This window comes from Trachypithecus francoisi, unplaced genomic scaffold (assembly GCF_009764315.1).
Source record: "Trachypithecus francoisi isolate TF-2019V2 unplaced genomic scaffold, Tfra_2.0 Lachesis_group10, whole genome shotgun sequence".
Lineage (NCBI taxonomy): Eukaryota > Metazoa > Chordata > Mammalia > Primates > Cercopithecidae > Trachypithecus > Trachypithecus francoisi.
In genome coordinates this window covers 15637489-15661935 of record NW_022681455.1, presented here as the reverse complement: position 1 = coordinate 15661935, position 24447 = coordinate 15637489, and the positions used below count along the sequence as shown (strand labels likewise).

The following is a 24447-nucleotide window of genomic DNA, read 5'->3' as shown; positions in this document are numbered from 1 at the left end:
TCAGGGCCTGAATCCAGTACCTGTCAGAATGAGATTACCCTCCAGGTTCCAAATCCCTCAGAATTACGAGCCAAGCCACCTTCCTCTTCCTCCACCTGCACCGACACGGCCACCCAGGACATCAGTGAGGGTGGGGAGTCCCCCGTGGTTCAGTCTGATGAGGAGGAAGTTCAGGTGGACACTGCCCTGGCCACGTCACACACTGACAGAGAGGCCACTCCGGATGGTAGTGACGAGAGCAACTCTTAAATTGGGACGGGACTTGGGCATTGTCTGGCCACACTGGAATCCGGTTTTGGCTGTATGCGGAATTCCACCTGGAAAGCCAGGTGGTTTTATAGAGGTTCTTGATTTTTACATAATTGCCAATAACGTGTGAGAAACTGAAAGAACAGCTAACAATAAAGTGTGAGGATGGTAAACTGAGAGCGCACGGAGCTAGTTTATACACAAAGGCTTCTAAATACGCACGTTCTTAAGGTCACTGTAAGTCAGGGTTCCTTAGTGTGAAGGGACACGCAGGTCACTGGGGGCTGCCCCAGGAGGTTGCATGTGGGCAGGGTCTGGGCCAGGCAGTAAAGGCTCCACAGGGCTCGGTTCTGTGTGAGGCAGGGAGCGACGTTCACAGGTGGAAAAGGCCACTTCCTGTAGAAGAGCTGACTGTAGCCAAACCACTCTGGCAAAGCTTGGTCCTTTGATCATTACAGAATTATCAGTCCAATAGCCAACCAGTCCCACCAACCCCTACTTTCATACACCTGGGCCCAAAAGAACAGAAACAAGCCAAAGCAATCCTCTATTCTTTATGAAAAGAAACTGGTCCCCTGGAGATATGTTCCTGCCACCACTCCTCCAGCCCCACCAGAGAGCGAGCGAGCTCCCCGCTGAGATGAGGGGGCTGTCTGCAGCCCTACCACCCGGAATGCACCCAGTGTCCTCATCCTGAAAGCTCAGCAGGGGGGCACGGCTCCATGGGAAATGAGGGGGACGGCCGCAGCCCACCAGCAGCTCTGGCCCAGCCTGCTGGGCCACATGGAAACCATTAGGTTACGCTGAAGGGGACCCAGCGGCAGGTGGGAGCTGTGGGAGCAGGACTGCGGCGTGGGGGTGGCTCTGCTCCCTGGCTACGGGGGATTCTCTGCCCCCTGCCCGTGGATGGGAAAAGAAAGAGCTCATTCCATTCAGTCATCTTCCACAAGACAGACAAATGTCCAAAAAACTTTGTTTTTATTATTAAACCTTGTAGTACAAACCTGAAAAGTAAACAAAAAACTCGCAATAAACCACATGAAGTCTCCCTCCCAAGGGAGGGGTGCAGAGCAGCGCTAATAAATTAAATGTCAAACTGTAAGCCATAGGCAGAAGTTTACTGTCAAAAAGAGGGAAAGTACACAGCAAGGCCATAGAAACCGGACAACCACATTGGAAAACACTTGACTCTGTTTCTGTAATTGTTAAATATTCCAAAACAGTTCAGTCTTCTGCAACAACAACCAACAAAGTGGATCATAGGACGTTCCTGGCAGTCACCACTGGCAAGCTCAGTGCAATATGGGTAGCTGCGGGATTGATGAATCCAATTATGAAACAAAGAACAGCTTGTGAAAACAGTTTCCCTTTTTTATTCCACACATACTGTACACACAACCGGAGAAGGGCAACAGCTACTCCATTATTATTTTTTTGTTGTTGTTCAGTGATGTAAGCAGCACTTATAAATGTTACAAGAAAAACCCTGTAAGCATCCAATCCAACCGATGAAGAAACGGAAATGTAAGGCTTTTCTTCATCTTGTCTTCTCACCCCCCTCCCCACCCCCCACTGAGAAAAAGGCTCAAGTATTTAAAACAATTTACAGGCATATGTACAAAAGGGATGGGATTTTTTTTTTCTTTTTTCCTTTTTGTTACAACATGAAGAGAAAAAATAGAGAAGATGAACGCAAATGCATTTTCACATTCAAAAATAACTGCAGGCCTCCTAGTGGCTCTCTACGTGATCATAAACGAAACAAATTTTAAAAGAAAGATTAATGCTGACTTGTGAAGGTGTCAAACAAGAAGCGGTGAGATGGAGATGGAATGTTAGAAAGATTGCACGTCGATGACAAAGAAGCACTTACGGCTTCCATCACTTTTTTCCTTTTTTTTTTTCTTTTTCTTTTTTTTTTTTTAAATCTTAAGGATGCTATTGAAGGGTTTTTTGATAAAGTAGCCAACAGCACCAAAAAATAACAGAATGGATTTCCTAATGAAATCAGGCACAGGTCTCCCTCATGTGACCCCTCCAAGGCAGGCAGTCTTTTCCGTCTTCCTCGCTCGCTTTTCTTCTTTCCTTGAACAGATGCATAGTGATGTGCTGGTGCAGAGCCCACTCGCTCCCGTCTCCTCATTCCGCCTATGGTTAGGAAACAACGTCCGCCTTCAGCTGCCACAACCGCCCAGAGAAACAAAACGGGGGTGCCCCGGCTTCCCAGATCACAAGCTCATCTGGTACACGGCAGAAGACGACAGCCAAAGCAAAGCCATTTCAAGTTTTGTGTGTGTGTGTGTGTGTGTGTGTGTGTGTGCGTGCCTGTGTCTCCTATCCCTTCTAAAAAATCTGCTCACGTGACTGATGGTTTTTAAATTTGTTCTCCAAACTTCACCCTCTTCAAAAATGGGTTAAAAAGCCTTTTTTTCCCCAACAGTTACAAAAAAAAAAAAAAAAAATCAAAACAACAACAAAAAAAGGCTTTTGTCAGCCATGGGGCAATACAAATTAATACAGCCCCTGCAGGGTTTTTAAAACAGTGACTATTCGGCAGTTTCCAAAATCTGACTGCAGTATCTAGGTTTTCTAAGTACAAAAAAAAGTTCAACAGTTTAATGCTAAAACAAACAAAATTAGTTCTCTAAAACCAGAAGAAAATCTTCTTTAGAGCTAGTGCAAAGACAGCTTCAATCCTACAGCAAGTACTCCAAACTAGAATATAATAATTACAAAAAAATATATATAAATCGACCACGGGCGTTGGCATCTTCATGATGAGCTTGAAGCACTTTTGGATGAACCGGAGGCTGACAGCCGGGAGGGGGGCACGTCCACTGTCGCTCTCTTGCGGGGACCTCTTTTTGGTGTGGGTTTACTGAGACAGTTCTCAATGCTGCCGTTTTTACCAGACACTTTGCCGCAGATCTGATTGACCAGACTGATAATCTGTTCCTGTTTGGGGGTGAAAGGAAGGCACAATTAACATACCATATTAACAATCAACAATTAACATACCATATGAACAAGAGCTCTGTCCCTGACAGCCAGGCAGGGGCAGGTTTAGGGCAGAGGGCAGCGGCGTAGCCGTCCCCCTTCGCCACACCAACCAACAGCGTCTAAAATGTCCCCAAGAGGCTCAGACGCAGTGAGTCTCCCTTTCCCAGCTCCTCCTGACGCCACACAGCAGGCACGGCCCTTTCATCCTCATCAATACCCTGGTCCACCATGGTCTGTCGCTCATAAGGGCAGGGCTGGCAGTGGGAGCCCAGAGCACTGCCTCCACCATGGAGCACTCAGCAAAGAGACCTGGGGGCTTTGTTACGTCCTGGATGGTGACACAAATACCCAAGCTACTTGACTCACTTTAGCTACCAGCCACTGAACCTGGTCATGCAAATAAATGCAAACACTTGTCACCTATAGATATCCTTGTAATTCACCCAAGAGAATCATTTATCTGTTGGCACCAAAACTGTGTAACTTTCACACAGTACATCCTATAATCATCTCATTTTTAAAAAGAACATGGGAAGGAGTAGCAAACGTGCATCTCATGAGCATCTCTGTGGGCCAGGGGTGGCTGGGAACCACGCTGAGTCCGGCAGGCGAGGAAGCCAGCCATGGAATGAAACGTCTGAGGGCCTGATCTCTAGCCCTCTGGAAAGCCCTCAAGATAAGGGTAAGGAAGTGACAGCTGGCTCCCATCACAAGTTAAAGGCGCCCTTGGAAGGGGGGTGCACACGTATCTGTAATAACACCATAGTCATGGCTGCTTGAGGTACTGATGATAAACACTGATAAGGAATAAGTGGCTGAGCTGCCACAAAACCCATTTAGGGGACTACAGCTACCTTACCATAAGGACGAGTGAGGAGGAGCCGGCAGCGTGCGGTTACAGGAGAGCACCGTTCCCTCCCCGCATGCAGCTCGACAGGTGGACAGCACCTGCCCCAGACCAGTGCCCTCACACCAGGCTTGGCAGCAGGCAGCCCAAGACCCCACTCACTGGACCCCGCTCAGCCAGCCTGCAAGGGCCGGAGATACAAATGGCTCCAAACTCCCCAGAACGCTTCACCGTCCCTGAGAAGCCAAGCCATGAATTCAGGGATTTGCAACCTAGGTGTGTCCCCTACCCCCCAAAAAGTAGGTGTTTAAAGCAGACTGTCCCAGGTCAGCAGGCACAGCCATGGGTGATTTGTGTGCTGGGCACACTGGGAGGTTGAGAACAAGATTTTGCAATGGTCTGTTTACAAGCTAGAAATTTCCTATTTAAAAGAATGGGTCAGATGTGGTGGCTCACGCCTGTTAATTCCAGCACTTTGGGAGGCCGAAGCGAGCAGATTACCTGAGGTCAGGAGTTTGAGACCAGCCTGACCAACATGGTAAAACCCTGTCTCTACTAAAAAGAAAAATGAGCCGGGTGCGTGGTGGTGCATGCCTGTAATCCCAGCTACTCCGGAAGCTGAGGCAGGAGAATCGCTCGAACCCAGGAGGCGGAGGTTGCAGTGAGCCGAGATCATGCCACTGCACTCCAGCCTGGGCAACAGAGTGAGACTCCGTCTCAAAAACAGAAAACTGCACAGCTCAACAGGGAACAGAGGCACAGACTTGCTTACTGAACTACACCCGCTGCTGCAGAGTATGCAGTTTCTAAATACCTTTGCTCCTCCTCATTCATCAAAACCAACCCTTAGTTCCTAGCCCCTGCGGGCCATTCTTTTCCCAGGATCTGGTCACGTCAGACATCCGGCTACAGAAACAGGCTGCTGGTGAGAGGCCCAACGCGTGATCCACAGAGCGCTTTCCAGGCAGCCAGAGGAGGCCTCCCCGTGCCACCACCTGCACTCCGTAAGCTGCCAGAGCCACGCTCATCTCAGCCGCAAAGGCTTCGTCATTTGTACCTGTGCCTGGACATTTGCTGTTGAGGTGAAGGAGGGACAGCAGGTGCTTACTGCCTTCACCCAGCACGCTCTTTGAAACAAAACAGATGCAAAGCGTTCTTCTTCCAGCTCTCCAATCGTTTAGCTCAAGGCTTATCGAGTGAGACCCACCAGTTGGCCCCACTGCTTGGGCCCCCAGAGGCACCAGGCCCCGCACAGTCAGACCCGCAGCACCCGCCCCACTCAGTGGCCTCAACTGTGCCAGGACCACAATGTGGTGACCTTCCTCGTACCAGCCTCATCAGAGTCCGTGGGAAGCGCAGGTGGCGCAGGCGGGCAGGGCAGGGGAAGCACACGTGGCAGAGCAGGGGAGAGGCACTGCTGCCAGCAGTTCCGCCACTCAGGGCAGCCCCCAGCTGCACAGGCCCTGCACTGTTGCGACCTCTCCCTCCAGAGGAGCGTGGCGCCTGCAGTAAGGCACTGGGACTTGGGCCCATCCTGCCCCAGCGTCTGCAGACACGTCCAGCTCTCTCAGCCTGGAGGGGCTGGCGTCGAGTGAGTGGAGATTGGAGAGTCCACTGCCAACCATCCCACTGTGCCTGGGACAGGTCACCACAAAAAAGGGTCTGGCTCTAAACCACAGTGGTGCAGCCCTTGGGAAAGTCAGTGAGGCTGCAGGAAGAGCCTCAGCCCTGATGAGAGCCCATCTCTGAAATCCAAATGCACGGCACTACGGGCCCATGCAGGCCCTGCTCCCCTCGGGATCCTAACGTGGGGCCTGAGTGGGTTGAGGGCTTAAGAACAGGACACCTCAGGCCTGCAGAGCCCTGGCTGCCCACCAGGCACAGAACTGCCAGGCCGGAGGGCCTACATCCAGCCAGGACCAGGGAAGGCGCCACGCTGCCGCCCCACCCTATCCCGCAGGCAGGGACTGACCTCATCATAGCGGTACATCAACTTCAGCCCTCGGCAGGACTTCTGTTTCTCCACGTGGCGCAGAGCACACTCCAGACAGAACACGACGTTTTCGTTCTCTTGTACCACCTGCAAGCAAGAGCAGAACACCCGGAGGTCAGGAGACAACTGCACAGCGCCCTGAGGGTAAAGTGGGAGCACGCCCAGCCAGGCAGCCCTCACACCCACTGCCCCAGCCAGAGCAGCCCTGGCACCCACCACCCACCCGGGCCAAGGGCTTTGAGGACTGGGAACACTGGAAACGGACTACAATGGAAACTGACAAACCACCTGGAACATGGTCTTCAACTAGGAAAGTGAGGGACAGACGACCTCTGAGTCAGACCTAGGGGTGGCCCTCAGGGCCCCTCCAGATTTCTGCTGGAGTTTCCTGGGAGAGGTTCAGTCACCACCAGGCTGGTAAAGACAGTGAGGGGGACGTATTTCTAATCTCTTGAGTTCTGAGGGCTGCTAAGATCCTGGGTTCGAAACCACCCTGGTGCTGGCACAGATGTGGAACATGGAGGACTCCAATTTGGGCAGCCACGCGGGGAACACGCCCTGGGCTTTCCAGCAGCAAAACTGGTTCTCATGGTGGTCCAGGAGTGGCTCAGTCAACAGAGCAAGGGGCGTCCAACGACCCCATGCAAATTCCCCCGACACCCTCAACATCACAGATTCCTGACTCTGCAGTGTGGACAAGCTCACCCACCAGCCCCGGCCTCCCTGGGCGGGCTGTCCACAAAGCCCACAGCTGTCCCGCCAGTGGACGCTTTGCTGCCTAAGGCCACAGGAGAGTGCTGGGACAGAGACCCTCACTGGGGTCCACCTGGCTTCTGTGGGGGGCTCCCGTACTCCACGCTGACTCCAAGTACTATTCTAATTCTGAGTTTGAAAATAAGGAAAAATTCATTCTCAATATTCAAGAGGCAGAAGGGTCATAGGCCTTTCTCAGAAAGCTCGAGGGGAAGGACTTGTTCTCGTCTGCAGTGTTTCTAAGCAAGAAACAGAGAACATGTTGTAGGAGTGTGGGAATGCCACCTACTGACAAAAATAAGACCTTGGAGAGACACTTGGGGCCAAGGACAGGAAGAATAGGAAACACATCTAACTAAAATTCACAAATGTATTAGTAATCCAAGCAATGCAAACTGTCAACACAAGTCAGACCCCAATTTTTGCCTATGGATTTATATATATTTTAAGATGGAGTCTCGCACTGTCACCTGGGCTGAGGCGCAATGGCGCAATCTTGGCTCACTGCAACCACCGCCTCCAGAGTAACTGAGGCTACAGGTGCGTGCCATCACACCCAGCTAATTTTTTTGTATTTTTAGTAGAGATGAGGTTTCACCACGTTGGCCAGGCTGTGACTGTCCCGCCTCGGCCTCCCAAAGTGCTGGGATTACAAGTGTAAGCCACCGTGCCTGGCCTATTTTTTTTTAATTAAAAAGACAGGTTGCCACACTGTCACCCAGCCTGCAAAGGCTCACTGTAGCCTTGAACTTCTGGGCTCAAGTGATAGCCCCACCACCACACCCAGTTAATTTTTTGTATTTTTTGTAGAAATTGAGTCTCACTATGTTACCCAGGCTGGTCTCGCACTCCAGGCCTTGAGTGATCTGCCCATTTTTACCTCCCAGAGCACTGGGATTGGCCTACCATGCCCGGCCTCACAATATATTCATTTGAAAATAACTTTCAGGCTGACAGGAAATGTCACGTGACAACTCTGAAGTTTCTGAAGGATGGCTTGAAAATGAGGCCACCTGGTGCCACCTCACATGGACAGACCAGCTTCACCCCCAGGTGTAACCACCATACAGCCCTCACACACATGGACAATGAATAGAGTGTTCCAGCAAGAGGATGGACAGCTGGGCGCAGTGGCCCATGCCTGTAATCCCAGGACTCTGGGAGGCTGAAGTAGGCAGCCTATGGGTAACATAGCAGAACCCTATCTCTACCAAAAATAAAAGTTAGCCGGGCGTGGTGGTACACCTGCTATCCCAGCTACTCAGGAGGCTGAGGTGGGAGGATGACCTAATAAGCCCAGGAGGCTGAGGCTCCAGTGAGACAGGATCACACCACTGCACTCCAGCCTGGGCAACAGAGCGAGACTGTCTCAAAAAAAAAAAAAAGAAAAGAAAAGAAAGAGCACACCAAGCTATGCAGCTTTTATCAGTGATGTTCATAAGATACTTTGAAGATCTGGGAAAATGCTTATCATTTTAAGAACAGAATGGCTCTAGGTAATACATTTTGAGAAGTCTGGGGGAAAAACCAGATAGAAGGAAAACTACAGGATGGGAGGCAGGGTGGTCACAGACTGCATTTGTCCCCCATGAAATGCCAACGTGAACCTCCAGGACCTCAGCTGTGACTGCAGGTGGGGGTAGAGCCTCTGAACAGGTGAATCGGCCCGAATGAGGCCATGAGGGGGCCTATCTGATACAACGTGAGTTGCGTCCTTAGGTAAGGAGGAGACGAGGACGCACTGAGAGTTTTCAGCTCTTTCAAATGGTACAAAGCCCCAGCCTGACTCATCCGGGACAGGCTGTGTCCTCCCTCTTCTACAGGGCACGCCAGGACTCGGGGTGAGGCAGCATGACCCAGTCACACTGGGAGGCCAAGGAGAGTCGACCCAGGTCTCAGTCCCGGCCCACCGTGGGCAAGCAGAGGGACGTGGAGGCACTGGCCTCTCGGGGAACGTGCAGCTGGAGGGGACCCCTGTGGGACACAGGCACCACAGCGTAGGGGGCGGGCGCCTCCTAGCTAGGCTTCTGCACTGGAGGAGTGAGGCACTGTGGAAAGGGAAGAGGCCCAGGGAGGCAGGTCAGGCCCGTCGGGCATGCTCTCTGTTCCAGGCTAAGGTGTGTAGTGGCGTGGAGCCATCTGCAGTGCCAGCTGGGCATCCCTACCCACAGGGTGTCAGGACAGCTGCCTGGTGAGAGGTCTGGAAGCAGCATGGCAAGGGCCACAGCCATCCAGTTGCCATGGAAGGGCTTTTCTGAGCCCGCCTCTGGTCTAGGACAGGGGTGAGCAGGGGAGGAGGCAGTGTGTTTGTTATTAAGCCCAAAGCTGGGGAAGGCAGGTGGTCACAAGGAGGCCGGCAGGGTACAGTCAAGAAGGCGAGAGGAATGCAGTCTGCTGTAGCCTGGAGTTGCTGTGCCAGAAAAGCATCTTTGATCCCAGATGGGACAGGGGGAACATCAGCTTTCACCAAGGACAGATTCTGAAGTCCTTGGGGGCTGAGGCAGATCACGTAACTGAGCAGAACCAAGAAGCCAAGAACAGAGCCAAAGGGGAGAGGCCATGGGCCCAGGTCCACCAGGCACAGGTCACAGGGCAGGGGGTGGCAGACGCTGCCCAGCACTGTGGGAAACCCGCCCCTCACCATCTCAAAAAGTATGGAAAAGAGCAGAGTGCGTGGGGGCTGGGGTGACAAAGTAGGGCGGGGAGGGAGGCCACCTGCTCCCCAAGGAGGAAGGAGGCACCGCGGGACGGAGAGAGGGCCACGTGTGGGCAGAGCAGAGGGACAGCCTCTGTGTGGCCTGGTCACTGGGGGTGAGGCAGCCGCCTCTAGAGGTCAGAAGCTCTGCTGAGGTCCCACAGCCGGCTCCAGAGATGGGAGCACAGCAGGTCTCCTGTGCAGAGAGCGCCCTCCCTCTTCTAGGGGCAACCCTGGAGCTCTCAGGCCAAGCACTGCACACGAGGGTGCCGGCCGCGCCAGGTGGGCTCACCATAGACAGGTAGCACAGGTGCTGGCAGATCTGACACCTCCTCTCCGACGTCTCCAACTGCAGCCACTTTCGAGGCTTTTTCTTCCCGTCCGCCACCGTGCTGCTGCCGTCATGGCTGCCGTAGCGCGCGGAGGAGTGGAGGCCAGCCTCGAACAGCTGCCTGCGCTGCCGCAGCTCTGTATCCCTGCCAGACATGGGGGACGGCCCACGCCTTTAGTGACAGCCGGCCATGCTCACCAGCAGCAGGACATGCACTCCCCACCCCGGCCTCCCTCCAGCCCCACCCTCCTGTCAGAAGTGAGGTCTGCTCAGGGCTCAGAGCCCAGCTCACCTCGCCGGGTGCCTTAGTCTAAAGGTCAGTGGCAGCCCTGGCTGATGAGGCTACTCTGCGGCCAGACTTAGTAACGCAGGGACAAACACGTCACAACGCCTGCAAAACCACGGCCACCTAGTAAGGGCTTCTCCCTGTGTCCCAAGCCCAGGAGAGAGTCAAGAAACTATCACCAAAAGTTCAAAATTCATGTGCTCACAACACAACCCAGAGCCTTGCTCCAGGATGGGAGAGGCACCGAGAACTACACGGTAGGGAAGAGAGAAGAGGGTTACACAGGCGCCACTCTGCTCAGCGTCCGCCCTGACCTGCTCCACACACACACACCCCCACACCCACATCCACACCACACACCCCCCACAAAGGGGCTGGCAAGCCAATGGAGGGTGGAGGGCCGGGGGCAGCTATCCACGCCTTCCCCTAACTGGTGCAGAGCCAGGCTGTGGCGCAGTGGGTCAGCAAGTATGTGTCAGGGGTCGGGAGCCCCCCCTTGCAGTCAATCCCACAAAGAGGAGGAACCTCTTGGTGCTGGAAGTTCGGAGTCCAAACATCAAGGGGAAATTATTTTCTAAAAAAAAATATGTTAAAATAAAAACCACCACACCCTGAGCCTTTGCCCATCTGGAAAAGCATCATATGGGCCCTGCAGTGCCAAGGGGCTCTGCGGCTGCAGGCAGGGAGCACTGTCTGCTCACCCCGGGCGTCTACCCGGCTAAGCCCCAGAAGGGCAGCCAGGTCAAGCTCTCTGATGTGGGCCCTGGGGGTGTCCCAGAACCCCGAGTCTGTTACCTGAGCTCATCCAGAAGGGCTGAGATGGTACTGAGAGTGGGCCCGTTTTCTTTTTTTGCTTCTGCTTGTGCAATCTGGTAGAGTAACTTCTCCATGGAGAATGGCTTAGCTATATGGCGACGCTTCATTTCCTGAAAGAGGAGTCACATCCCTTTAGGGTGGATTTTCATTACTAGGCAGCTGTCAAGGTTCTTCTTGGTGGAGGGGGCAGGCAGGCTGTCCGAATTTCTAAATCTTGAATTGCATTTGGATTAAAAACTCTTCAAAACTTTGCCTCCCTGTGAGAAAGGCACCACATACCAGGAGAAGTCACAGCACTTCGCCACTACAGAGGCAGCTGCCACTACCTCACGATGGGTGGAGGTTCTCTGTCCGTTCATTCTAAGCAATTACCTTAAGTATCTTCAGTAGTTTTCCAATACTGGAGGGGTCTGTCAGTCACGGTCTGATCAAAACTCTTTGTGATACAAACAAATCCCTAATAACTTTTCATCCCCAGAAGACCTTTCAACCACCTCCTAAGAATTTCAAAGACATATTCCAAAAGGAACTATCTACAAATAGACACGCACATGCAGGGATGCTTCTGTGTGCACTCACGCATGGCACTCGGCACTCCCATGGATGCGGGGGCAGCGAGCGGGAGGAGGCCGGCTCTGCTTACCTTGGCGGTCTCAAAGCCCATACTTGTCCACTGGGTGGTAGCAAAGTGCACGGTTTCAGACACGCTGTACCCACAGCACACTTTGGACACAAAGGATCCCGGGAAGCAGACGACAAACTGGCCACTCTGCTGCACGGTCCTGTGCACCTTGATCCCCTCTTTGCACAGCACCTCCGGGGAGATCTGGGGAGACAGGGCCAGGCTGAGGCACACCCCCTCCCTGTGCACGGGGACACCTGCAGTGTTCAGGTGCGTCATGCGCACCCTAAGAGGCCTGCTCTCAAGGAGACAAGATTGTTTTATGTGGAAAATAAAAAGGTGTCATTCATAACACAAGAAGGAGTTCTAAACTGCACTGGCCCAAGAGTGATGACAGGTTCATGCACAGCTGAGGACATGATGACCACACAGGCTCCTCTGTCCCCACCTGGCAATGCCAGGGGCTGGAAACGGGATAAGGTTACACAACCAGGAGGCTGCTGGGCTCATCTCCAGAGCCAAGTAGGCCACAGGCCCACAGGCTGGGCTTACAAAGGATTCCCCCGTCCATCTCTTCTCTAAGATGGACAGGCTGGACCAGCAGGGTCAGCAGAGGCCAGAGAAGCTGGTCAGAACACAGCCCAAAGCAGCACCTCCCAGGAACTCACCAGCCCCATGACTTCCCGAAAACAAGTGAAGAAGCCTTTGTGCTCATTCTTCTCACGTGCCCAGAGGTAGGAGCCACAGGCACAAGAAAACCCAGGGCCCACAGCAGCCCTCAACATGAACAAGCCCCAAAACAGATGCAAAGGCTGTGCAAAACCCCAGCGCCCTGTGCAATCTGATGGAAGGTCAGTTTGGCTTTTGTGTCTGAGGACCTTTCCCTTTGCACCCTGGGGATTTGTTTTGCTGTGTTCTCACTGCCTTTGAAAAGCAGGTTCATGGGAAACCATGTTCAAGTGCCTAGGAGGTCCTACAGTTCCTGCTGGAGGCGGCGGCTGAGTGGACGCACCATGACGTTGCTTTCCAGCATCTGCAGCCCTGGGGTGCCATTGGCTTGCAGCAGGGTGTGGACCACGTCTTCCAGCTTGTTCTCCTCCTCAGCAGGAATGCAATACCTGGGTCATTGAGAGACACAAGAGACAAGCATAGACTTGACAAAGGCCTCCTGCATGTACTGGGCCGCCCCCGCCACCCTCAGGGACCCGAGCACACAGGAGAGGCTCTGCTCCATGCCAGCAGGGATGGTGCGCTGGCCTGGCTGGGTGCCTGGTCACCACTGGCTCCCATTTCCCACGGCAACAGTGCCACATCCACCTAGCACACAGCCAAACTGCAGCGCAACGCGATGCAAGGTGCTCGTCTTTTATGCAGATCTGACCCACCTGGTGAGCCAAAAAACCTTCAAACCAGAACCAGATGTTCACAAACCCCTATAAACCAGAACCAGACACGCCGCAGCCTCCACGGGCCTCTTCTGAGGCTCCGGCACTGCACCCTTCTTCTGTTCAGAGAGCACCGCAGGAACAGGACGTGACAGTGTCCTGACAAGGACTATGTGGCGCCCTCGGCCCTCCAGCCAGGACAGTAAACCCTGCCCTCTACAAATGCACAGAGTTGGGGAAGGAGCCAGGCTCAGGCACATGCACCACCTCAAGGCCAACTCCTTGGCAGATACTGTGGCGAAGTGGGGGTGAGGGGATACCTAGTGGCCCCCAGCTCTGCTCCCCACTGGGGAGTTCTATGTGTCAGGACCCAGCCTACCCGGCGTCAGGCACATACAGCAGGCCACACAGGAGGATCAGGGCACACAGGACTGCGTCAGAGGGTGGCCTGGGGAAGTGGTGGCTCCCAGACCCTCCAGGGTATAACCATGAGGCTGGCAGGGGTCCTCAAGTGTGAGAGAAGGTGAGAGGTACAGGTAGAAAGTAACCTGCACGGCCTCCTCACGGCAATCACAGGGAGGGGAGGAGGTTCTGCCCGTGTCCTCGGTGTCCCAAGGAGCCCACCAAGGGCCACACTTCCACCACAACATGTGACGTCCCTGGTGCCAGGCGCACAGCATGAATGACGGGGACGTGAGAGGAGGCCCCTGCAGCGCAGGGGTGCAGCGATGGCTGCCCTGCCCCGGGCGTCTCAGGCTGTCTGAGGGGCTCCTCCCTGGACAAGAGGAGGACATCAGTGTGGAGAGGGGCCTGACAGGTCTTCAGGATGCTAAACCAGTGAAGCCATCAGCCACCACTAAAAACAAAGATGCGGGCCAGCAGCTCAGGGCAACACCGCCAGCCCCTCCCAACAGCCCCTGCCCCCCCAGGACCAGGTGCCCGCCTTTGCACAGCAGGCAGCGACTGCAGCCCCTAAGTGTCTGTGATGAAAGCATTTCTCTCTGAGGCCAAATCCCAGTTTCAGTTGCTCAGTGAAGGCAACAGCCACATTTAAGAATGTTTTTTAAATGCTCATGTTATTTTCAATGCCAACATATTCTGTTACTGATTGGTAATTTAAATACAGGGTTTCTAACCTAAATCACATGTTTTAAGAAAAACTACACACCATCATGTTCTCTGATCCTACCCCTGCCTTTTCTTTCTCTCCCTCAGTGAGGTTCCAGGGGTAAGTCTTCAAAAAGCCCACACAGGATATCACATTTTGCTATCTGTGACTCAACGTCAAGCCATAGCAAACCCACATAGAAGAAACATGGCCTCAGGCCACCGGTCTGGGGGCGACCCCAGGAACAGCAGGCCATGCACAGCCACAGCCAGTGTCACTCCCCGCAGGGAGTGGCTACACTCTTCTTCCGGAGGCAAAGGCACCTCTCAGGATTGTCTGGGCTGTCCCCTCCCCAGCTGTGGCCAGGCCTGGCTCAGCCCCAAGGCTCCTGTCAGGCCCCGCTCCACAGGCAACAGCTTGGGCTTCCCGGGCCCATCACTCTGGACCTGCAGGACGCCATGCTCACCGTCCACGGCGCACAGACCCACGTGGGAAGGGAGGGCTCCTCATGTCGATGGCACCACTCAGCAGAAAAGCCAAAACCAGGCGGCTGCAGCCGACGCTGGCTCCAAGGAGGGAGAACACGAGTCCTAAGACTTTGTTTATTTTAATAAAGAATGCTTAATCACCCCATTAGGGCAATAAACACAGTTAGCATGGCATGAACGGCAATGCCGGTAAACGATCCGACGACAAGACATCTGATTATTTCTAGTCATTTCCCATCTGCCGCCGTCAACAAAGACACCAAAGAGTCTAGCCTCGATCAGGGATGGGTACAGTGCGAGTCAGGATTACAGGCGGGGACCCAGAACACCTCGCCAGGCAACAGACTGCGGGGTACACAACGTGCGTGTCTCCACACGGCAGGAACGAGATTCCCAAGTCAACTCTACTCCCCGCAGAGCCACTCATAGATGAGGAAACACTGGCTCTCCAGAGAGGCTGAAAACAACCAATCATGAAATGCCACGGTTCCTATTCAGTTCACAGAGGGCTGACGACACAGTCACTACTACTGGTTAACTTTGTGTGGCACTTTTACTACTGTTCCTTAACCCTAAGGTGAAAATAACTCTTGGAAATCCGCAAGAAAAAGTGACTAATCCATCACAAAACAAAACAAACAAACAAAAACAGACATAAGCAGGTAATTCAGAAAAGGGAACTTAAATGGCCACTAAGCACATGAAAAGTTTGCTCGTCATCAGAGAGTGTTACAACATTCGCCAGCACCCCAACTCTCCAGCACCTTCCAAGAGAGGGAGGCGATCCCAGCCCAAGGCCTCGGCAGGGAACACAGGACAAGCCTGAACACAGAGAAGCAAGATCTCAAGCACGTGGAATCACCTGGACAAGAGGTTACCCGCAGGCCCCACTTAATGTGGCAATACGACTTTCTGCAGTCCCTCCCCTCCCACCCGTGGCCGTGTACTCACCAAATGCAGTCAGCACCAGTGTGTAAGTAGTCAATGTATGGAAGGTGATTTTGGTCTCGAGACCAGCATGAGGTAGAAAAGACCATGCCAATATTTAGCCAGGGAATAGTCACTCCTAAAACAGCAAAAGTGAAAAGCGCGTTTTTAAAAGCTGGCAACAACGTCTCAAAGGAACAATAAGTAAAATTCTCTTTCTTCTCCTAAAACAAGAAGCAAAAGAAATGGGACTCAAAGTCAGACAAAAGACAGTGAGCAGAAAGTACATGCTCCTTCCTGCTTCCTTTGCAGAAGTGAGAGAATATGAACACTGTTTCAAAACAGTAGCAGCACATCAGCCTCATGAGGAGGTGGCCACAGGAACCTGACCTGGTGAGGAATGCCGAGGAGCCAGCAGCCCCAAGCCTCAAGGCTCCTGTCACCAAACCCAAAAACCCCCATCAGGGTCAGAGGCAGAAAGTAAGAAAGCCCCTTCGTTGGTGAGGCCTCTGAGCAGGGTGAGTAGGGCACAGGGCTCCTTGGCTCAGCTCAGAAATGAGTCAGGTTCCAGGACCTAGACAGGTTCCTAGCCGCCTTCCCCAAGGCCTGGGCCTTCACATTCATAGTGACCACAACCTCCATTACCCCTTGGTTTTCCCTAAAGCTTGCAAAGCATCCATCCATCTCTTACGAGCCTACTGACCCTCTTGAGAATTATGATTTCAGCCTGCAGTAGCCTTAAGGAATTGTGACTTCGGCTTTGAAAGCAGCAATTTCAAAGTTCAAAGTTGGCCACTAAGCTTCTCCCAGCTCCAGACTCCGCCATGTTGTTCACCTTTCCACCTTTTCTACTGACTTCACCAACCATCATGCTACTCCTTTCATTTCTAAAAAATCAATTTTCTTTTTTTTTGTTGAGAAGGAGTCTCGCTCTGTCGCCTGGGCTGGAGTGCAGTGGCCGGACCTCAGCTCACTGCAAGCTCCGCCTTCCGGGTTCCCGCCATTCTCCTGCCTCAGCCTCCCAAGTAGCTGGCACTACAGGCGCCCGCCACCTCGCCCGGCTAGGTTTTTGTATTTTTTAGTAGAGACAGGGGGTTTCACCGGATTAGCCAGGATGGTCTCGATCTCCTGACCTCGCGATCCGCCCATCTTGGCCTCCCAAAGTGCTGGGATTACAGGCTTGAGCCACCACGCCCGGCCTAAAAATCAATTTTCAATGTACGTCCTGTATGCCTGAAGACCCCATCCCTCCCTGGCAGTGCTCAGAAGGGATTTCCCAGCCCTGATTCTCGGTGAGTAGGACTCATGGTCACAGCTGCCACAGGCAGGTGGCCACAGTCAGGCTTACCAGGCACAGCACCGAGGTGACGCAGGATGGACCCTGTGTTATTGGGGAGGACGGTGAGGTTCCATCCATGCCTGCAAAGGGGAAGATGAGGGACGTTACAGACTGGCGGGGGAAGGATGCAGTTACATCCCCAAGAACATGGACGAGAGAATCCCAGGTTACCTTGAAAAGGGCTCCGATTTTCCCACTGGGAATCCGCTGCCGTGAGTGTTGGTGTCCACCTTGCCACAGTGCACTGCCACATGGCAGTCCTTCTCTTCCACTAGCCTCCAGTACTCTTGCTGCAGAGAACAGGAAAGGGCTGGTCAGCGCCCCTAAGGTGCTGCAGCCACAGAGCACAGTTCAACCCAACAAAACTGGGACACGAATGTCTGGTGCACACGCCCCTCAGAACAGACGCTCTCTTTGCAGAATGTCTCCAGCAGGACACTAATGCAGAAAGCAATGACAGGTCACCTCCAAGCATATCCTCAAAATGCCAGAAAGCAGAGTCTCACCCATGTTATGCAGTGTTATTCCCAACAGCCAAAAGGTGAAGCCACCACAGTATCCCATCCGCAGATGGATGAACAAAATCTACTCCGTCCACACCATGACCTTGTAAAAGGATGTCAGTTCTCACGCGTGCTACAACATGATGAACCTGGAGGACATTATGCTAAGCACAGTAACTGTCAATTATAAAAAGCTTCCAAAGTGACGTATGTTCCATCTAAACAAATATGGGGACAAAGAATGGGTCAGAACATGCTTTGACTGCAGGCAAGCAGCGGTGCCCAGGCTCCCTTGAGACAAGCCTCTCTGCGCAGTCACCTTCCACTTTGTTCTCAGTGATCACTCCAGAAGCACTAAGTCCTCTTTCCTCATCTCACAAGCCTCGGTAAAGCTGGAACCACATTTAGGGAAGAAGCCTAACTTATAAGCACCCAACGTCATAGGGTCCAGTTAAGCTCAACGAAGCGCTACTAGCAAAGCCGAAACCACTTTCCTCAATACTGCGTTGACTTCCACAAAGAGGGGTCCACCTGGCGGAGTCAGACCTCCACAAATCAAGAGTGAATTCCACATTAAACGACTGGATTCCCTCAACAGACTCCCTGAGTGTCCAATCCTGCCATGCATTTGCTGAAACTGAGGGCAATCAGCTTCTGGTGGGTCCGTAACGATGTGGGAAGGGAAGGGATGGGACTCTTCTCAGCGGGTGGCCAACTCCAGGGGCTGTCCACCGGCCTTTTGTGGAAGACAGAGTACAAGAAACTAGGCAATCCAGGCCTGAAGTTTAAATTCTAGCGAATCTCTCCTTTGTGTTTAAATATTTACACACCCGCTAGAACAAAATCCAGACTTTCAGAGGGAATTAATTCCTGAATGAAAGGCTGGAAAATGAGCTAAGCTTTCATGCACATTACGGATAGTAATAAACTTCTGCACCTCTGGGGAAATGCCCACAGCACACGTGTTGTTTGGCAACAAAGGCCTCTTCCCAGGTCCAATGCTCAGCCCCAGAAAGCCAAGTTTCCTCCACCTGACATCTCTACCACAAACACAACGTGTGCTCTGGAAGCAGCTGCGGCAGCCACACGTGTCCTAGACCAGGGTTCAGCTGACATCGTGGTTGGTGATGGGTGAGGCAGTGGCAGCTGCAGCATAGTAATCACAGCCACAGGTCGGGTGTCAGGCCACTGTGTGACATTCAATGGCCGCACCCAGGATACACAGTGTAGGCAGCTCCCGCACCTAAGTAGAGACCTAAGTCCTAAGACGGATCAAGACGGTGCTAAAGGTAAACCTCTAATTCCTCACACTAGGAAAGCAGGGTCGGGCCACAGGGCTGGACATCCTAAGCTCTGACAATTGCTTTCAGGAGGTGGGGCAGCAAGCGCCACGCAGGGAGGGTGACCAGCCGCCCTGGTCGGAGCAGGTTTGAAGGTCACATGTCCAAAACCTAGGCACAACAAGATACCTGAACCCCCAGTGGTCAGCATGTATACATGGGACAAACCGACCCTGGATTTTATTTGAAAGAGGTGGCATTAAAGAAAAAAACAAAAACAAAAACTAACTGGCAGCAAAAGCCTGTCACACACCAAAAGATGAGGCTGTGGTCAACAAATACCTCCTGTTCCCCGGTCGGCAGCTGCCCTGAACCAGTAATCCGGGTTTGGTTTCTTTCCCTTTCCACGACCAAGCGCTGCTGAGAGCCCACCGACGTCAGCAGCTGGAAGTTCACACGGACTCAGCTGGGCACTGGCCGAGGGGAGGTAAATAAACAGATCCGGTCTCTGTCCTGCAGCGCCGCACACAAAAACTCCCCCTAATTGGTCTGGGCACAGAAGTGCTCACTGTCTTTCCAACCTCATACTAACTCAAAGAAGAGAGTTGGCAGAAGCACAAAAATGGCAACCTGCCAATGCCATTAAATACAACATAGAAGGGAAGAAAAAGCACAACGGTGGTTTCAAGGGATTCCAAACATTCTCTTGCATAACAGACACACAGAGGATGGGGTGAGCAGCAGCCGGGTGAGCACGTAGGAGGAGATGGTGACGGGGAGCAGGGGACGTGCCCAGAACCCGCCCCCTGCACTCAGCAACTCCCCACCTTCATTATAGTGTTTTTGGCTTGTGAACAAGTTTAGATCAACCTAAGTTAAAACATTTGGCTGCCCTGGTGCACGCTCAACAGAGAGGATGAACTCGGCCCCGTCTGAGTCCTTTCAGTTCACCGGGCTGCAGGGGTCAGGGCAGGACAAGCATGTCCTCCAGCTCGCCGAGTGGTTCCCACATCATGAGAGGCGACGTGAGGGGCCACTTCTCTCACCTCGATTTCGGCTGGTGCAGGCTCCTTGCTGAAACACATGCTCATGATATTCCTCGCTGTTCGATAAAAAGTTGTTAGAGAAACAGACCTTCCCTGAAACAAAACAAAAGAAGAGTAAAGCTTCAGAAGCAAAGCTGAGCCCTACTGCAAATGAGGCCACACACCTGTCATGGGCCGCTGCCCCTTGGCGTCCCTGCGGCTGTGGGTCACCTGGTATCCTGAGTTAATGACAGGCAGAGGAGGCAGAAATACATTCTCTAAGAACCCACAGTGCTAAGAGGAACGGGAAGACTCCACCAAGGATCACCCCCATGAGGGCCAAATTGTTCTGCCAGGAACAGAGGCCGCCAGCCACAGGCCCCGAGCGGACGCACAGCGGAAACATGGAAGGCCCCTCCAAGGCCCTGCTGAAAAAGCAGCTTGCGCTGGAGGCAGAATCCCTCAGCTGACAAAGGCTGCTGCAGGCCAGTGAGGAAGCTATCAGCAGCTATGACCTGATGGAACGCATGACCAGGGATCCCACAGGAGAGAAGCTGGAGAGACAGAAATTGGGGTGACATCTACACCCTGCGAGTCCTTGCCATATTAACACCTGCCAGGGCAGCAGCCTTCACTGAAGTTACAACCTGGACGCCGCCTTCCCACAGAACCACCTGCTGTCCCCTCCGCACCTCTTCTTCGATGCCCCCGTTCCCAATAACATCCAGAATGATTTGCTTGTTTTGATAAAATAGCTGAGTGTGTCAGTTTGGGAATCCGGAGTCAGCGCCTTCTTTTACCCACCACACCAAATGCGGTGCGTTTTTCAGAGGGAAGCCGTCTTAAGACCCTTGCTATGACTTCTTTCTTGACCGGGAAAATTTATTACTTGAGTCCAGAAATATCTCCTGAGCACCTACTGTGTACTAGGCCAAATCCTAGGGGCTGGAGACAGAGCAGTGCCTGAAAAACTCATAACACCTCTGGGCCTCGTGGAGCTTCCATTCAGTCTGGGGAACACACAGGCCTCAACCACACAAATACGGGATGGGAGGTGCCGCCAGGTGTCATGTGGAGTGGGGGAGGGTGGTCAGGGAAGGCTTCTCTGCAGGGCGCTGGACACTGCAGCGTTCCTGTAGAAGTGACAGGGCCAGAACAGGGAGCAGCAGGTGCTTTGTGCCGTCAGGTCCACAGTCGCAGTCGGTATGGAGACACTGGCTTGTGCCTTTCTCTCCCGCAGCAAAGGAACTAGATGGGGTTCTAACTACAGGAACATACTTCCATGCGAATTCTAAGCCGCTCCCACTGGTTTGCTTCTTGTAACATAAAAAGGTAACTACAAGGAGGGACTCATTTTTGCACCAAGGCAGAGTGCAATGAGCGAAGGTGAGGATGACACCAGCACACAAAAGTCAGCAGCCAGGACACCAGTGCCACAGAGAGTTGTGCACGCAGGGTCCCCACCCCGTGGGCACATGGCTGCCTGGGGGTGTCGCCATGGCCACCACGCAGAGCTCCACTATATTTCCATGATGAAATCTAGAAATATCCTTGACAGAGTGAGTTTTAAAACATCCAAACCTCTTATTCGGATCAAACATATGCTCACAGAATTGGCCTTCTTCAGTAACAAGTAAAAACGCTGACAGTTTCTCATTTCACCAGTTGGCTATTCAGAGTCACAGGCGTCAGTGGCTTTACTTGACAAAGGCTTCTCAGTCAAACATTCAGGAAACACCAAATAAAATTCCCCAGAGCTTAAAGTCTCTGGGTCACACTTTCTCTTAAGAACATTTATGAAGTCAAATACAAGGCAGTTGTGTCTTGGCAGGCTGCATCCTGCCACCCCCACACCGCATCGCCACCAGGCAGCCTTAGGCAACGGGAGAGGACACTCAGGTAAAAGGGACCCAAACCCGGTTCTCAGGGTCTCAGGTCAGAAAAACTGAGGATCTCTTTCCAGAGAAGTGTGCAAGTATATGAGATGCAGCCTGAGGCGAGTCTGCAGGGCCCGGACTTGAAGTGAAGCAGCAACGCCGGGGTCAAGTCAACTCTTCCTCTGTATTTCTGAGATGTGTGATGGAATCTGAAGCCCGCATTGCCTCAACTACAAGGCCAGCCAGAGCCCGTAGTCAGGAAGTCGTGGGCACCTGAGGGTATGGTAGAGCTTAGCGATAACCAACAGCCAGTTCCCAACGCAGCAGAAACCCACCAGCCACATGCTCCCAGCAGGCTCACGAGGGCTGGAGCAGGGAACACTTCCCTCCCAGCGAATCCAGAACTGGAACCACAGAGGACAAGTACGTGCCAGGCAATTGAGCAGAGACTTCAACTTAGCTGAGCTCGGCCAGCGGGGGCCCAGCTGCTCAGCTACCCACTGGCAGGCTGGAGAAGGGAGGAAGCCCCAAGCCTTGCTTCAGAGCCAGGCCAGCTGGGAAGGCTGCCAAGAGGAGAGCCACGGACTCTGCCTCCCTTGCTTCTTGGAGGGGCGAGTCTCCTCAGGATGACTGTGCTGCAGTGAGACCTGGCGGAGATGGGGAAACGCTGCGCGTTGCAGTGTGCTGGTTTATCCCCAACTCTTCCCTCCACAGCGTGTGAATGGTGAGATTCATTTTGATGGCTTTATCAGGGATAGCCCTCCACAGAGAGGACCTGGCAACGCTGGGCTGGCAGTGAGGTGAGCAGATGGAAATGAGGAGGCAGAGAAAACAAGCGAGCAGTGTCCACTGAGCGTCCAGCCAGTGAAAAGTTCAGCTGGGTTTGGGCAGCTGTCAAGTACCAGGATGAGACAGAACTGGGGATGCAGGGAAACGAAGCACGCAGCCCAGGTACTTATCCCTGGCATATCCCTGCACGCAACATGCACACGCAAGCCAGTTAATGAAAAGGAAACCCGAGGCCCTGGGCGGACAGGAATAGACTCGTGGTGTCTTCGTGGAGTGGACTTCCTCTCCCTCCCCGGGTCTCTTGCTGCCCACCTTGCATCGATGTTCCATCAATGCACCCAGAAGGCCCTCACTAGGTTCCTTGATATTGGACTTCCCAGGCTGTACAACCATGAGCCGTTCATTATGAATTCCCCAGTCTGTAGTATTTCAGCAGCACAAGTGGACTAAGTCAACACCCTCACCCAGCACAGTGGCCCGCCCCCTCCTTCATCATACCAGGGAACCAGAGAACGCGCCGTCCAGTGCACAGCATGCCCCACTTCCTCTCTCATTCCTCCCGCACTCCTGCAGCTGGGGTTGGCTGCTCTACGGAGGCCCCTACCTTATAGATGCACTTGTGGAAGTCATTGAGGACGCCTTTGTCCTCCTCCTCCTCCTTGATCACTTCTTTTTCCTGAGCGAAGAGTCGCCGCCGGCCGGTCTTCAGCTGGGCCTGGCCCACCTCCTTGAGCTTGCTGCGGAAGCCGTTCCTGGGGGCCACGCCATGGATGAGCCCATTCTTGGGCTCGAAGCGGGGCAGAGGGTGGAACTTGTGGTGGTCATTCTCTGTGTGGCCTTCCAGCGGTCCCTTGCGCTTCTCCAGGATCTCCTTCTCCATCAGCACTTCCTTCTCCAGCCGCCGGTGCTCCTCGGGGGACAGGGAGTCGTAGGAGAGCAGGTACTGGCAGTAGGCCTCCTGCAGCTTGGCCAGCCGGTCCTGGGCAGTTCTGGGGATGCGCAGCATGTCTGCTAGTTTGTTCCATTTTTTGAGGTCAGTCACTTGCTGCATTCCGCCCATCTCATTAATCAGCCGGAAAAAGCAGGCCAGGTCGAGCTCGCAGCCCCCTGGGACGGCGAAGGGGATAAAACGGGACAGTCAGTGAAAGGGACACAAACCAGATGTTCCTCATTCAACCTGTAATTCTTGAACTCCTACTATGAGCCAGGACTCTGACAGGCTTTGGGGAGACAGCGGCGAACAGTAGGCTTCCAGTCTACAGAGAGAGGGGCGTTACACAATGGTGGGTCACGGCTATCTGCTACAGCCACGTGGAACAAGGGACTACCATTTTAGGTGGGGAGCATCTGAAGAGGCAGCATTTAAGCTGGGGCTTGGCTGGAAGAGGAAGCGAGCTAGCCAAACGGACATACAGGGAGGAACATCCCAGTGTGCCATGTACTGGCGCATGCCTTCTCACATGGAGGCAGGTGTCATGAGAAGACCAGCTCCCCAGTGAGGAGAGGGCAGGGGCCCTGGCTGCACCCACAGCCCAGCATCACCTGGAATAGCTTTGACACATACTTGCTACCAACTCCCAAATCCCCTTCTAAAACTCCCAACACCCACCCACCCACTCACTCCACCCATCCACCCACTCACTCACACAAAGTTAGTTTATTTTCAATCCCGCCGGATTTCCAGAGCAAAGAGCAACACCCACATGAGGACACAGGGCAGTCCATCTGCGCCTTAGCCTCATCCCTCGCCCATCCAGACGGCTGCTTCTCAGTGCGTCAGCTGGTGCTCAGTGCCCTTCCTGATCAGGTCACAGAGCAGTGCAAATGCGCATCAACCCTGGACAGGTTTTAATGCATGCCCAGTGGCTTTTCTAGATGGGAATGGAAAAAACAACCTCCATCGGGCCAAAGAAAGGGGGGCGGGAGGGATTTTCCAAAATCATCATCAACAAAATGCTAAACAAAGTATAAATTAATAACGTTTTAAATCTTTAGAGTGTGGGAATATATTGTTTTTAAGTAATAAAAGGCAAAGTGTGCATGGATCCGTCCAGGCAGGGTCCCTGCACACACTGAGCATGGCTGGACCCACCAGGTGACGCGTCTGAACCACCTCGGCAGACAGAGCACACAC

At 53.2% G+C, this 24447-nt stretch overlaps 2 protein-coding genes across 8 annotated transcripts in view; one reads left to right on the top strand and one right to left on the bottom strand.

The window, feature by feature from the left end:
• DTNBP1 (dystrobrevin binding protein 1) overlaps positions 1-426 on the top strand; it is a 154592-nt gene extending 154166 nt beyond the window's left edge. For all 4 annotated transcript variants that reach the window (XM_033216298.1, XM_033216297.1, XM_033216299.1 and 1 more), the window contains one exon: positions 5-426. In XM_033216298.1, coding sequence (XP_033072189.1) covers positions 5-249 — 245 coding nt within the window. In that variant the 3' untranslated portion in view covers positions 250-426. The remainder of the gene's footprint in view (positions 1-4) is intronic.
• A 784-nt stretch (positions 427-1210) lies between these two features.
• The window catches only part of JARID2 (jumonji and AT-rich interaction domain containing 2), a 279574-nt gene continuing 256337 nt past the window's right edge, over positions 1211-24447 (bottom strand). For all 4 annotated transcript variants that reach the window (XM_033216291.1, XM_033216294.1, XM_033216295.1 and 1 more), the window contains 11 exons: positions 22918-23420; positions 19669-19761; positions 17011-17129; positions 16849-16919; positions 15525-15639; positions 12605-12710; positions 11614-11796; positions 10950-11080; positions 9830-10013; positions 6069-6176; positions 1211-3204 (listed from right to left, as the gene is read on the bottom strand). In XM_033216291.1, the coding sequence (XP_033072182.1) occupies positions 3022-3204; positions 6069-6176; positions 9830-10013; positions 10950-11080; positions 11614-11796; positions 12605-12710; positions 15525-15639; positions 16849-16919; positions 17011-17129; positions 19669-19761; positions 22918-23420 (1796 nt within the window). In that variant the 3' untranslated portion in view covers positions 1211-3021. The remainder of the gene's footprint in view (positions 3205-6068; positions 6177-9829; positions 10014-10949; positions 11081-11613; positions 11797-12604; positions 12711-15524; positions 15640-16848; positions 16920-17010; positions 17130-19668; positions 19762-22917; positions 23421-24447) is intronic.